The 15,033-nt window shown below is 46.2% G+C and overlaps 5 protein-coding genes across 5 annotated transcripts in view; 2 read left to right on the plus strand and 3 right to left on the minus strand.

Moving 5' to 3' along the window:
- Positions 1 to 9,539, minus strand: part of ctsa (cathepsin A) — a gene marked incomplete at its 5' end in the record, with an annotated part of 11,850 nt that extends 2,311 nt beyond the window's left edge. The window contains 1 exon segment of the mRNA XM_083908107.1: positions 9,487 to 9,539. Within this exon segment, the coding sequence (XP_083764233.1) occupies positions 9,487 to 9,539 (53 nt within the window).
- On the minus strand, positions 1,462 to 3,747 carry snrpb (small nuclear ribonucleoprotein polypeptides B and B1). Its single transcript, XM_083907606.1, has 7 exons — positions 3,634 to 3,747; positions 2,537 to 2,688; positions 2,314 to 2,425; positions 2,085 to 2,237; positions 1,872 to 2,001; positions 1,665 to 1,790; positions 1,462 to 1,576 (listed from the first exon to the last, which is right to left on the minus strand). The coding sequence occupies exons 1-7, from the start codon at positions 3,634 to 3,636 to the stop codon at positions 1,536 to 1,538; spliced, it is 717 nt and encodes a 238-aa protein (XP_083763732.1). The 5' UTR covers positions 3,637 to 3,747; the 3' UTR covers positions 1,462 to 1,535.
- Positions 5,697 to 7,391, plus strand: LOC310942257 (E3 ubiquitin-protein ligase RNF182; the record flags this gene model as incomplete). The annotated part of the gene is made up of 7 exons (XM_083907605.1): positions 5,697 to 5,741; positions 5,863 to 5,991; positions 6,137 to 6,290; positions 6,567 to 6,634; positions 6,709 to 6,859; positions 6,933 to 7,132; positions 7,209 to 7,391. The coding sequence occupies exons 2-7, from the start codon at positions 5,944 to 5,946 to the stop codon at positions 7,389 to 7,391; spliced, it is 804 nt and encodes a 267-aa protein (XP_083763731.1). The 5' UTR covers positions 5,697 to 5,741; positions 5,863 to 5,943.
- A 77-nt stretch (positions 9,540 to 9,616) lies between the features above and the next one.
- LOC310942691 (regulator of G-protein signaling 9-binding protein) lies at positions 9,617 to 11,231 on the plus strand (the record flags this gene model as incomplete). Its single annotated transcript, XM_083908108.1, has 4 exons — positions 9,617 to 9,656; positions 10,220 to 10,414; positions 10,503 to 10,645; positions 11,055 to 11,231. The coding sequence occupies 4 exons, from the start codon at positions 9,617 to 9,619 to the stop codon at positions 11,229 to 11,231; spliced, it is 555 nt and encodes a 184-aa protein (XP_083764234.1).
- A 784-nt stretch (positions 11,232 to 12,015) lies between these two features.
- LOC310942261 (ubiquitin-conjugating enzyme E2 C-like) lies at positions 12,016 to 14,385 on the minus strand (the record flags this gene model as incomplete). The annotated part of the gene is made up of 6 exons (XM_083907609.1): positions 12,016 to 12,053; positions 12,612 to 12,671; positions 13,019 to 13,223; positions 13,658 to 13,744; positions 13,939 to 13,966; positions 14,279 to 14,385. The coding sequence occupies 6 exons, from the start codon at positions 14,383 to 14,385 to the stop codon at positions 12,016 to 12,018; spliced, it is 525 nt and encodes a 174-aa protein (XP_083763735.1).
- Positions 14,386 to 15,033: the final 648 nt, after the last annotated feature.

The following is a 15,033-nucleotide window of genomic DNA, read 5'->3' on the forward strand; positions in this document are numbered from 1 at the left end:
GAAATACAAACATAACTTTATTATATTTATGAGTTAGAACATGACCTTTGACCTCTCTGCTCACACATCTGTCAATAATGTTCAGGTTTAATCCTGGATCAACTAATCCAGAGGCCGTTCATCAATATCCATACTTGTGTGTACTTGTGTGTACTTGTGTGTACTTGTGTGTACTTGTGTGTACTTGTGTACTCCCGTACTTGTGAAAACGTCATCAGCCTCAGTCCAAGTTCTGTTCCATTTCTCAAGAACGCGAGCAGTGAGTACGGTTCTCATACCCGGAAGTGTTCTGGCTCCGCCCATAGCAGGATAAAATACTAATATAAACCTGAAATAAATATATTTCTGTCCCGGAACGAAGTTTTGAAATCATTTGAGGCGAGAAATGAGTCATTTAGAATCCAAACATGTGGTTTGTGTAATAAGATATGACGTATTTATAGTTTGACAGCGGTGCTGTAGGAGGTTATCAGCTCCGCCTCAGCGGACGCTCGGTGCTCACAGTGTCCAGCAGAGGGCAGCGTTACCTCAGCCTGTCCTGATGGAATGATCCACTAGTTCAGACGGCTCCGTCATTACATACTTGGTTTGATCCATAGATTTGTTGTTATGTTTTGTTTTTAATGCAAACGTTTTGACCTGAAAGTGTGAACTTTTGTATAATATTAATGTTTAATTTATTGTAACTTTGAATTTTAGATTTATATTAAAGTCGCACTGTCATTGTATATGTATTTATATATAATGGACACATTTTATAGTGTATAAAATATTTAAAATGTGAAAATAACAATATATGTATTCATTAAAAGTATTTTATATGTTCATTCATCAACACTGTAGGTGGCGGTAATGAGGCTTAAATGCTTCGCGCCACCTGCCATTCAAACAGTAGAACAAGGAAGTATCTGCTGTTCCAATTGAAGTATCGCACTCGTGTACTCCCGTACTTCTCAAGTATGTACTTCAGTCGTACTTCTCAAGTATGTACTTTCCAAGTAAGCAAGTACATACTGGCATACTTGGGTATTGAGAAACGGCCTCGGACTGAGGCTGATGACGTTTTCACAAGTACGGGAGTACGCAAGTACACACAAGTACACGCAAGTACACACAAGTATGGATATTGAGAAACGGCCACCCTCTCTTCTGATGATTGTAGAACGTTGGACACTAGGAACAAACTCAGGTGAGCGTCACATCCTGAGAAAAGATTCTGATGATGTTAAACTCTAGCGCCACCTGTGGAGCAGCCATGTCACTGCATCATCAGCACAGAGGTTCCGCTCGTGTCCTCCAGAGTCAGAAAGACTTCTGAATAAAACGCATTATTATTGTTGATGAGGTCTCACTCTATATAACAAATGATTATTCATGAGGTCATTTACATATTCATGAGGTCATCTTGGCCCTGATTGGCTGTTGCCAGAGAAACTGAAAACAGAGTTGGAATCAAAAACATCCTGAGGAAACTTTATTTAAAAAAAACACCAAAAACAAAACATCTATACAACAGGTGAGGGGGCGGAGCTTCTTCAAGGTCGTGGGGGTGGTCTCATCCCAGGAGGAGGCGGTCCTAAAACAGCAGAGCACAAAGGTCAAAGGTCACGATCCACTGCTAAACAATCACTCTGATGTCATCCGTCTCCATGGTAACAGCTCACCTCTCATGCCAGGGGGTGGCGGCCTCATGCCAGGGGGAGGCATCCCCATTGGAGCTCCACGACCAGGAGGCATTCCCATTGGAGGACCCATCGGGGGACGCATGCCAGGGGGCGGGCCCATCATACCTGCAGTGGGAGGGGCCAGGAAACACGATCAGCTGACGGTCGGTGTTGATGCTGCGTTCAAAGACCGTAACAGATACTGACCTGGAGGCGGGGCTCCACGGCCCATAGGGGGCGGAGCTCCTCTTCCTGGAGGGTACTGCGTCGGTGCCCCAGCGATGCTAGCGCCCGCTGCTGCCGCGGCAACTGTTCCTCTGCCCTGAGGGGTCATGACCTGTACACACACACACAATCACATGACCCTATAGATGCGACATCACACACAGGAAATCAGAGCAGAGATGTTGCCATGGTTACCTGCTGCGAAGGCCCGCCCACTCCTCTGACAGGCCCAGCGAGCCCAGCTGGAGCCTGAGGCATCGGCGCTCCTGCAGGAACGCCACGACCCGCGGCCCGACCCACGCCGGGACCGCCGGCCACGCCCGCCAACGGCACCCGGGCGATACCAGTCTGTGGGGGGGAAATGTCAGAGGTCAAAGGTCTCTCTCTCAGTCAAACTTTAGCGCCACCTGCAGGTCATACTCACATCCTTAGGAGGCGGGCCCTCAACCGTCATGGAGACCAGGTTCTCGCCCCTCAGCAGAACCAGACCCAGAACCCTCTTCTCCTCACGCTCGGGCTGTTTAGAGTTCTTCGGTCTAAAAACGCAGAAAACAAACAGGTTACCCAGCATGCCTCAGTGCTGGCAGACATTACCCAGCATGCCTCAGTGCTGGCAGACATTACCCAGCATGCCTCAGTGGACTTACTTGATCTTCCTGAACTCGTCACAGTCACACAGGATGAGGTTCATGTGTTTGTCGAAGGCCTTGAACGTTCCTATGAAGATGCGTCCGTCCTGCAGGATGCACCTCATCCTGTAGTCGATGTGCTGCAGCATCTTACTGCTCTTTCCCACCGTCTGAGGACCAATCACAGACCAGCGTTACACACACATGTCCCTGCTCCGCCCACTCTGACGCACATTTTAAATGTTCGTAAATAGGATTTTAAGCTACAGTCAAAATGTTGCGATTCAGAGAAATAAAAACATTAGATTTGAATTATCGGACACAAACCTGACCTTTGACCTCACGATCACAGTAAGAGCAACGAAGATTAACACAAATAAAAGCTAATGATTCAGAGAACGTTAGGACTTGTTTATGATGAAACTGTCCAGGGTCAACAATGACATCAGGTATTAACAGCATCTTAACCTGAGGAGAACCTGAGGAGAACCCAGGAGAACCTGGTCAGTCCTGTGAGACCAGGACTTATTGTCCTATCAGGATTCTCTCTCTCTTGTTTACTTTCTGTATTAAACATTTGTCATATTTGTTGTATTTTGTAGTTGATTCAATCCAACTTTATTTAAAACGCACTTTAAAAACAACACCAGCTGAAACAAAGTGTTGCATCAAAGATAAATAAATAAAACAAACAAACGTGTTTAACCAAATAAACCGAAGAACAAACAATAAAAACAACAACAACAACAACAGTTTTAAATTTGTCGCGTTTCATTCTTTTTCTTGTTCTCACTGAAGTGTGTAGCCGCTATGCTAACCGCTGAGCTAACGGGGAGCTAACCGCTAACAAAGTAAACGCAGGCTGTCCGGTACCGGAGCCGGTACCGACCACAGCGTCTGTGAGAACATCGTTAACCGTGAAACCGGAACACGTGACTCGGAGCCGATTCTTCGTCACTTTCCCGGTGTTTGGTCGCGTGCAGCCGCAGCGGCTCACCGACGATTTTCTAACGTTCATTCAAACTCGCGCCATCGTCACAATCAAAGTGTTACCGGTAAAATACCGCGGTACCGGGAGCGAGCAGAGCGCGCCGCCGCTACCGTCACGGACTCACCATGTTTGCGGTTCTGATGGCTCCGATTCAGACCGGATTCACCGAACAAACCCAAAAAATTAACCTGCGGAGATCCCGCCAGGCCCGTCTTTAACTGCGGATACCGGATGTGACGCAACCGGAAGCGTGCAACAGCAGAGAAGGTCCGACCGAAACGAAATTAAGACGACACAAAAACACAAAGGGCTTTATATATCATGTTTATATATGATTGAGCTATATATGTATATATATATATATATTTCTCTTTCTATATCTATACATGTATATATACATATATATGTATATATATATATATATATATACATATATATATATGTATATATATATATACATATATATATATATTTCTCTTTCTATATCTATACATATATATATACATATATCTATATATAATATGACCAGTGGTTGAAAATCGCTTTGATTAATGATTAATCAGTTACAGAAATAAACTTTATTAACATTCAAACAGACTTTTTTAAAATTTACATTGAGATAAACTAATAATAATAATAATAATAATAATAAAACTTTATGAAATCACTTTATGAAACAGATGTTATTGATGATGTTATTATGATGTTATTATGATGTTATTATGGTGTTATTATGATGTTATTGTTATGTTATTATTATGATGTTATTATGATGTTATTGTTATGTTATTATTATGTAATTATGATGTTATTATGGTGTTATTATGGTGTTATTATGATGTTATTGTTATGTTATTATTATGATGTTATTATGATGTTATTATGATGTTATTATGGTGTTATTGTTATGTTATTATTATGATGTTATTATGATGTTATTGTTATGTTATTATTATGTAATTATGATGTTATTATGGTGTTATTATGGTGTTATTATGATGTTATTGTTATGTTATTATTATGATGTTATTATGATGTTATTATTATGTTATATTGTCCACAGTCACTCACAGATTTCCCATCAACCCGCAGTTGGTTACCATGGAAACCCTGGCTCCTTCAGACGGCCGCGCGCCGCAGTGACACGGAGGAGGAGACGTGAGTCACCGAGGCTGAGCCGAACCGAGCAGAACCGAGCCGAACCGAATAGAACCGAGCCGAACCGAATAGAACCGAGCCGAGCCGCGGTCACAGAACCAGACGACCGGCAACCGTTAGCATGTTAGCTTTCCGCTCCTGTCTGTCACAGGAGGCGCGAGACCACCGACGACTGGAGGACCGCAGTGTTGCTTCAACCTGAGGCGTCACAGCAACAGCAGGAGCAACAGCAGGAGCAACAGCAACAGCAACAGCAACAGCAACAGCAGGAGCAACAGCAACAGCAACAGCAACAGCAACAGCAGGAGCAACAGCAACAGCAGGAGCAACAGCAACAGCAACAGCAGGAGCAACAGCAACAGCAGGAGCAACAGCAACAGCAGGAGCAACAGCAACAGCAGGAGCAACAGCAGGAGCAACTATAAGATAAGATAAGTCCTTTATTAGTCCTGCAGTGGACGGAGGAAGAGCAACTTTAGGAGCAACAGCAGGAGCAAAGTCCAGTAGTTCACAAAGATCACAGAGAAGCAACTGTTGATGTTTGATGAGCAACAACCTGAGGATTCACTGAGCAACAGGTGAGTGAAGCAACTGACACATGACTGCACTCTGTCACCTGCACCACCTGATCTATAACTGATCACTGATCAATAACTGATCACTGATCAATAACTGATTGTTTATCTGACGTCTCATTAGATGTTTTGATTCCCTGTCATGTCTGCTAACATGTAGGGGGCGGGGCTTGTGATCCGACCACCAGGGGGCAGGTTATTTATTCTTTTATATATTTTGGGCCTTTTTGCCTTTAATGATTGACAGTGAAGAGAGACAGGAAACAGGAAGTAGAGAGGAGGGAGCGACACAATCATTGGTGCGGGATTCAAACCAGCGTCACCTGCAGAGAGGCCTCAGTATATGAGGCAGGTGCTAAACACTGCTGTTAGCCTAGCTTAGCACCAGTGCTGTGTGTGTGTGTGTGTGTGTGTCATGTGACCTCTTACCTCATCTCCAGAAACAGGAAACAAAGTCATCCATCCTTCATCAGAGTGGGCGGAGCCTAATCACGCTCAGGTAGTTTAATACTGCCCTCTACTCTTGCACTCATGTTGGAGTGTGTGAGTGCGCCCCCTGCTGGTAGAATCCTAACTGTCTGTGAAGACATTATTTAATGTTTGATCTGTTTGATCATCAGGTGACAGCCTCATGTTGACTTAAGCTCCGCCCTCTTCCTGTCCCTCCATTCTGCCTGAAGTGAAAACAGCAGCCAATAAGAATGAGCCAGCACAAGGAGGAGGAGCCAAGTCAGGAGCTGGAGGGCAAGGTAAGATCTCCCATGATCCTTCAGTGCAGCATCACGGTGCGTTCAGGTGCAGACTAACGTGTCTCTGTGGTGCGTTCAGGTGCAGACTAACTTGTCTCTGTGGTGCGTTCAGGTGCAGACTAACTTGTCTCTGTGGTGTGTTCAGGTACAGTCCTGGGCTCAGTCTCTGGTGTACACTCTGGAGGAGCTGGAGTGTAAAATCTGTTATAATCGTTACGATGCTCGCAGCAGGAAACCAAAACTGCTCGGCTGTTTACATCGAGTCTGTGCCAAGTGTCTGAAGAAGATGATTGACATGGGTGAGAGGACACTGGGACATGAGGACATAAAGACACTGGGACATGAGGACACTGGGACATGAGGACATAAAGACACTGGGACATGAGGACATAAAGACACTGGGACATGAGGACATAAAGACACTGGGACATTAGGACATAAAGACACTGGGACATTAGGACACTGGGACATGAAGACATAAAGACACTGGGACACAAAGACACTCGAATGTGATTGGCTCACCTGTGTTGGGGCGGGGCTTAGTTTTGACGTGGTGTCGTCTGATTGGTTCTCAGGTGATTCGTCTCCGTCCATCATCAGCTGTCCGTTCTGTCGCCACGAGACACATGTCCCAGAGGAGGAGGTGAGACGTCCTCCGTCCACTCCGTCCACTCAGAGACGTCTCACAGGACGTGACGCGTGTCTCCGTCTCTGCAGGTTTGGCTGATGGAGGACGACAGACACGTCCTGGCTGTTCTGTCCTGTCAGGACCGAGCGCGGCGAGGAGGCGGAGCAGGGGGTGGCGTCAGAGGAGGAGGAGGCGGAGTCGGAGGCGGGGAGGTGGTGCTGAGTCCCACGGCTCTGACTGGTAACTCCACCTCTTCATCAACGTATATCATGATTCTATAGAATAAGGTGATTAAGCTCCACCCCCTCAGCAGGCGGGGGCGTGGCCTCAGACTGTCTGGTCATCACCATCATGGAGCTTCCAGACGAGTCTCCGTCCTCAGAGTCTCTGTCGCTCAACGTGGTGGGCGTTTACCGCCAGCCCAGCCTGGACTCGCTGCCCTGTCCCGCCCACAAGTGTCACAGCTGGACGTCACGCAGTTTCCCGCGCTGCCTGCTGGGGGCGCTGTGTCTGGTCAGTACAAGTGGTCAGACTGTTCAGACAGGTGTGTGTCAGGACTGACCGCGTGTGTGTGTGTGTGTGTGTGCAGGTGTACTTCAGCTCGCTGCCTCTGGGGATTTACCTGCTCATGATTGGTCAGCTGTGGATGGGCGTGGTCCTCGTCAGCCTGGTCCCGTCCACGCTGCTGCTGCTCGTCCTCTACGGCTTCTGTCAGTGTCTGTGCCACGAGCTCATGGAGGCGCTCGCCATGCGCTCACACACGCTGCCATGACCACGACGCACGCTAACGTGACCACGACGCACGCTAACGTGACCACCACACACGCTAACCTGAAGACAGCACGCTAATGTGACGACATGACGACACGCGCCAACGTCAAGACGTCACGATAACGTGACCATGGCGCACGCTAACGTGACCACGACGCACGCTAACGTGAAGACCACACATGCTGACATGACGACGACACGCTAACGTGAAGACAACACGCTAATGTGACGACATGACGACACATGCTAACGTGCAGACGACACGCTAATGTGACCAAGACACGAAAACGTGAAGACGACACGCTAATGTGACGACGACACGCTCACGAGAAGACAACACACGCTAATGTGACGACATGACGACACATGCTAATGTGACGACATGACGACACATGCTAACGAGAAGACGACACACGCTAATGTGACGACGACACACGCTGGCGTGACCACACACACACGAATGTGACGACATGACGACACATGCTAACGAGAAGACGACACACGCTAATGTGACGACGACACGCTGGCGTGACCACACACACAAATGTGACAACATGACGACACACGCTAAAGTGAAGACCACACACACTAACATGACGACACGCTGCCATGACAACATATGCTAACGTGACGACGACACGCGCTGGCGTGAAGACGACACGCTAACGTGACTACACACACTAATGTGACGACACACGCTAACGTTACAACAGTAACAAAGACAAAAGCAATGACATCACTGCAGTAACAGTAATAATAATATGTAGCCCCGCCCACATCTGAAAACCAGCATTAACTCAAATCAACAGCGAATCACAGAGGACACAGAGAAGAGGCGGAGCCTCATTGATCTTCACCTGTCAATTACATGATTATGCCCACTCCAGGTCTGTTAGCTTAGCATATTAAAATTTAGCCTAGCTTAGCAGAAAACCTGAAAATGTTAGCTTTGGAAGGCTAGTTGAAAATGTTTAGCATAGCTTCTGAGGGCCAAAATTAGTGGGAAAGTGATTCAAGCTTTATTTGTGCTAAGCTAGGCTAACAGTCCTGGATCAAACTGTTGGGTTTAAACTGCGATGATGATGAAGATGACGACATCCTCTGATGGTCAGCTGACCTGTTATTTCCTGTCACATGACACTGATCACTGTTAAAATGTGAAATAAAATAAAAATTAAACTGTCATTGTAGCATTTTAGCGTAGCTTTGGTCTGCATGGTTTCCCTTAGAAAATCTGATATCTACAATTAGAGATGCTAATGTCATCCAGGAGTGTTGTGATGCTAACAGTGCTAATGACATCTCGGAGTGTTGTGATGCTAACGGTGCTAATGACATCTCGGAGTGTTGTGATGCTAACGGTGCTAATGAGTCCAAGGAGCAGAGATAATGTCATCAATAAACGAGGGAAAGGACTGAGTAAACAGGTGCTGTGACTCAGGTGAGTTTTACCTGTGACTCAGGTGTTTCCTGTGACTCAGGTGAGTTTTACCTGTGACTCAGGTGAGTTTTACCTGTGACTCAGGTGTTTCCTGTGACTCGGGTGTTTCCTGTGACTCAGGTGTTTCCTGTGAGACGTGGCAGAGCTCAGCTGTTAATTAAAAGCTTGCAGCTCCTCAGAGACGTGGAGACGTTTTCTCTGTGTTGATAGAAACGTGAAGCTGCTTCAACACAAACACAAGCTGGACGTGAGAAGATCAGGACGTTAACTCAGGTACGTCTGTCTTTGTCTTTAGAGAAGACATGTCCAACAGTTTGACTGACAGACGGACACATTCAGAGGACATGTTCAGAGGACATGTATAGAGGACACAATTTCTCCTGGTGTGTTTTCTTCTTGTCTCAAACACAGGTGCAGTACCTTCTGTAGCCACCAGTTTGTGCTGTGACGTTAGCAGTAACTTCTTTAAATGTTGCAACTCTTTAACTCTGTGTGTGAGAGGTCACAGTGAGGTCACACAGAGGTCATTTTCTAACATTTACAAACCAGAGGAGTCGCCCCCTACAGGACACTCAGTAGAACAGCGTGTCTTCTCGTCCCTCTGTCAGACGTGTGAAGACATCATGAGACGTTGGCGTCACTCCGTGGACGAGCTAGCGTCACGCCGTCGTCAGCAGAGCGAGTGTGAGCGTGCTCATCAGGCGCTGAGTCGCGTCACTTCCTGTTTCCAGCAGCTGGCGGCGTCACTGGGCGGGACGGCGGACAGCAGCTTCCTGAGGGACGAGATGGACGAGACGAGGACACTCGCTCACCGTATCTGCTGTGGTACGTCTCACCTGTCTGTCTCTATCTCACCTGTCTGTCTCTGTCTCACCTGTCTCTGTCAACTGTCTCTATCTCACCTGTCTCCGTCTCACCTGTCTGTCTCTGTCTCACCTGTCTGTCTCTGTCTCACCTGTCTGTCTCTGTAAACTGTCTCTATCTCACCTGTCTGTCTCTGTCTCACCTGTCTGTCTCTGTCTCACCTGTCTGTGTCTCATCTGTCTGTCTCACCTGTTTGTCTCTGTCTCACCTGTCTGTGTCTCACCTGTCTGTGTCTCACCTGTCTGTCTCACCTGTCTCTGTCTCACTTGTCTGTCTCACCTGTCTCACTTGTCTCAGTCTCACCTGTCTGTCTCACCCGTCTCACTTGTCTCAGTCTCACCTGTCTGTCTCACCTGTCTCAGTCTCACCTGTCTCAGTCTCACCTGTCTCTGTCTCACTTGTCTCAGTCTCACCTGTCTGTCTCACCTGTCTCAGTCTCACCTGTCTGTCTCACCTGTCTCAGTCTCACCTGTCTGTCTCACCTGTCTCACCTGTCTCACCTGTCTCTGTCTCACCTGTCTCAGGGTTGTCCCGGCGTCTTGTGCGTCTGGTGTCCCTCAGTGACTCGTGTGTGGAGGACAGACAGGTGTCCGAGCGTCTCTGGGTTCTCTTACTGTCGGCTCTGGAGAACTTCCTGTCTGACCTGCGGAAAGCGAGCGATCTGATTGGACAGTTTCCTCTGACTCAGCGCTGCGACAGGAACTCACTGATCAACACAGGTGACTTCACTCAGGAGGCTCCTCCCTCCTCCAGCAGGGGGCGCTCACAGCACATTTGATCCACACTAACTTCCTCCCCCTCCCTCAGGATGTATGGATGGCGTGGTGGGCGTGGCCGCTCAGGTGGCGTTGGTTCAGGTGCCGTGGCTGACGTTGGAGGAGGAGCCTAATCCTGATCTGACGTCTCACATCAGTGGACTGGAGGACATGTTGACTGAGATGCAGCGCAGGGTGAGACAGAGACATGTCCTCAAACACGTCCTCAAACACGTCCTCGTCTTCTATGAAGGCTGTACGGGGTCAAAGGTCGCCCTCTACAGGTCGTCATTTAAAAGAATATATTTATATAAAGACAAATATGACTCGGTCATCATGAAATAATCAGAGTCAAATCAGTGATTTAAAGTAATTGTTTTGTTCTTTTGTGTTATTTTAATAAAGTTCTACAAACAAAATCATCCTCACCTGTTAACGACTGCGTGAGTCACGTGATCGTTGGGACACGCCCACAGGGACACGCCCACAGCGATGTGGGGACACCTGGACAACGAGGACACAGCTTTGACGATTGAGACGCGGCCTGGGCGTGGCCTGTTACCTGGGGGCGGGTCTTAACATGTGATGTGTGTGTGTGGCGCAGGTGCCCGTGGCGTTCTGGGCGGTGGAGGCGACTCAGGCGGCGTGGACCGAGGCTCACGGCGCCGTGGACGAACCCGACCGCAGTCTGGAGGAGCTGATGGACGTCGAGGTCGTCCACGGCAACAAGATGGCCGCCTGCTGCCAACCCATGTGCTGTGGGCTGGGGTGTGTCGGATAGAAGGGGGAGGAGTCAACTGTGATCAATAATAAAGTCTTCAAAATCAATATTTTAACAAGTTTGTAATTAATAATTAAACAGTTCAAGACCCATATATGTTATATATGTGTATATGTATACATATGTGTGTGTGTATATATATATATATATACACATATACATATACATACACATATATATATACACACATATACACATATATATATACACATATACACATATATATATACACATATACACATATACATATATACACACACACATATACATATATACACACACACATATACATATATACACACACACATATACATATATACACACACACATATATATATATATATATATATATATATATATATATATATATATATATATATATATATATATATATATATATACACATATATATATATATATACACACAATAAGTTTTTGTCGTCATTGACCTCTGGATCAACTCTTTCATGTATTTATTGACTTAATAAATTATTCTTAAAGGAATTATGCGTCTGAATCCACATCACCATGGTTACACCGTCACCGCGGTAACAAACATTATTTTTTTAAATGTTGACTTTAGCGACGACATTTTATTTTTACTGTAACAAAACATTATAATTATGTTATAACTCACACACACAATCACTGATCAGCTGACCTGTCAATCAACACACAGTCTGTTGAATTAAGAACTTTATTGAACATAAAAATATTTTACAGAGACGACAAAGAAGAAGAAGACGAAGGAAAAGAAGAAGAAAAAGAAGAAGAAGAAGGAGCTTCACTTCTGGAACGTCGAGTGTAGATGAGCCTTAAACGCTGAAACACACACACAGTTCAGATTTAACATAGACTAACATGTACAGATCAGATTTTACGTAAACTAACACGTACAGATCAGATTTAACGTAGACTAACACGTACAGTTCAGATTAAACGTAAACTAACACGTACAGTTCAGATTAAACGTAAACTAACACGTACAGATCAGATTTAACGTAGACTAACACGTACAGATCAGATTTAACATAGACTAACATGTACAGATCAGATTTTACGTAAACTAACACGTACAGATCAGATTTAACGTAGACTAACACGTACAGTTCAGATTAAACGTAAACTAACACGTACAGTTCAGATTAAACGTAAACTAACACGTACAGATCAGATTTAACGTAGACTAACACGTACAGTTCAGATTAAACGTAAACTAACACGTACAGATCAGATTTAACGTAAACTAACACGTACAGTTCAGATTAAACGTAAACTAACACGTACAGTTCAGATTAAACGTAAACTAACACGTACAGATCAGATTTAACGTAAGCTAACACGTACAGTTCAGATTTAATGTAGTAACCCGTCTCTCACCTTGTTGATCGTCCCACAGTTCTGCTGCAGTCGTGTTCAGTGGACTCTCGTTGTTTGGTTCTGAAAACAAAAAACAACAAAACATTCCTTTTTAACTCTGGGACAACTTTGAAGACACTTTAACTCGTCCAACGGGCCCTGCTAACACACCTGCTAACACCCTGCTAACACCCTGCTAAAGCCCCTGCTAACACACCTGCTAAAGCCCCTGCTAACACCCCTGCTAATGCCCTGCTAACACCCTGCTAACGCCCTGCTAACAGGCCTGCTAACAGGCCTCATGTGCTGTGAAACCACTACAGATCCAGGTCCAGACTGTGGTGGTGAGTCTGGTCTTCATGTTAATCTAAAGTAATAATAATAAAGTGTTGGATTAGATTATAGATTACAGATGATGATGAGATTACCTCCCAGCAGACTCTGCACTGACAGCAGGATTGAGCGGACGTCGTACAGCGCTGACCACTTGTCCTTCAGGATGTCCAGACAGATTAATCCCTGCTCGTCAACGTTAGGATGAAAACACGGAGAAACAAACTTCACACGAGGAGCTTGATACGGGTAACCTGAGGGGAAGTCCAGAGACAGGCGGAACCTCAGGCCCTCATACACCTGAGAGACAGACAGGTGGAGAGAGGGAGAGAGACAGACAGGTGGAGAGAGGGTGAGAGGGGGAGAGAGGTGTACAGAGAGACAGACAGATCAGAAACTAGTTCATATAAATCTGAACAGAACTATTTATCCTAAAATATAAACTCTGATAAAATGACTCATTCCATATACTTGGAGCTAACAGCTAAGCTAACAGGTAGAGCTAACAGCTAAGCGAACAGGTGGAGCTAACAGCTAAGCGAACAGGTGGAGCTAACAGCTAAGCGAACAGGTGGAGCTAACAGCTAAGCTAACAGCTAAGCTATCAGGTTTTATTATTATTAATAAATTAACTAAACAGGCGTGTGTGTGTGTGTGCATGCGTGTACATGCGTGTGTGTGCGTGCGTGCCTGTGTGTGTGTATGTGTGTGTGTGTGTGTACGTGTGTACTTACTGTCCCCTGAGGTCCATCAATGGTTCCAACCCATTTAAAGAGATTATCTGATTCTGGAAATGCTGAGATCCCTTTATCACCTGACACCTGACAGACAGACAGGTGAGAGGCAGACAGACAGGTTAGAGGCAGACAGGTTAGTGACAGACAGGTCAGAGACAGACAGGTCAGAGACAGACAGACAGGTTAGTGACAGACCGGTCAGAGGCAGACAGACAGGTCATGTGACCATGCTGTGTTTATTTTAAAATCACATGAAGGAAAAAAAATGATGATCTTACCATGAGAGTCATGAGCTCCTGGTGCAGACTACACACACACACACACACAATTAACAATTATTAAAAATAAGATAATCAACAAAAAATGATGTCATTAAAATATTATTGGTGATAAATTCACTGGTTCTGGTCTGGATCATGGTCTGGACTGTGGTCTGGACTGTGGTCTAGATCATGGTCTGGACTGTGGTCTGGATCGTGGTCTAGATCGTGGTCTGGACTGTGGTCTGGACTATGGTCTAGATCATGGTCTGGACTGTGGTCTGGATCGTGGTCTAGATCGTGGTCTGGACTGTGGTCTGGACTATGGTCTAGATCGTAGTCTAGATCGTGGTCTCACCGTTTGGACACTGAACCTCTGGCTGCGCTGCCATTGGTCTCGTTTCCTTTCAGAGAGACAGAAGATGATGAAGCTGCTGCTGGATCCATGTTCTGAGAGGAAGCCATCTGAGAGACAGACAGGTGAGAGAGAGACAGACGGGTGAGAGACAGACAGACAGGTCAGTGAGAGACAGACGGGTCAGAGAGAGAGACAGACGGGTCAGAGAGACAGACAGGTGAGAGAGAGACAGACAGGTGAGAGAGAGACAGACGGGTCAGAGAGAGACAGGTGAGAGACAGACAGACGGGTCAGAGAGAGACAGGTGAGAGAGAGAGAGACCGGTCAGTGAGAGACAGGTGAGAGAGAGAGACAGGTCAGTGAGAGACAGGTCAGAGAGAGACAGGTGAGAGACAGACAGGTCAGAGAGAGACAGGCGAGAGAGAGAGACAGGTGAGAGAGAGACAGGTCAGAGAGACAGACAGGTGAGAGAGAGACAGACAGACAGGTCAGAGACACAGGTTAGAGACCGACAGGTCAGAGAGAGAGACAGACAGGTTAGAGACAGACAGGTCAGAGAGAGAGACAGACAGGTTAGAGACAGACAGGTCAGAGACAGACAGACAGACAGACAGACAGACAGACAGACAGACAGACAGACAGACAGACAGACAGACAGACAGTGTCCTCCCACTGTATGATCCTCAACAGTCTCTCAGTATCTTCAGCGGTGGCTAGTCTTAGCGGCTAACGTTAGCCACCGTCATAAGAACAGC

The sequence above is a fragment of the Microchirus variegatus genome (genome assembly GCF_963457635.1).
Source record: "Microchirus variegatus genome assembly, chromosome: 21".
In the NCBI taxonomy this organism is placed as follows: Eukaryota; Metazoa; Chordata; class Actinopteri; order Pleuronectiformes; family Soleidae; genus Microchirus; species Microchirus variegatus.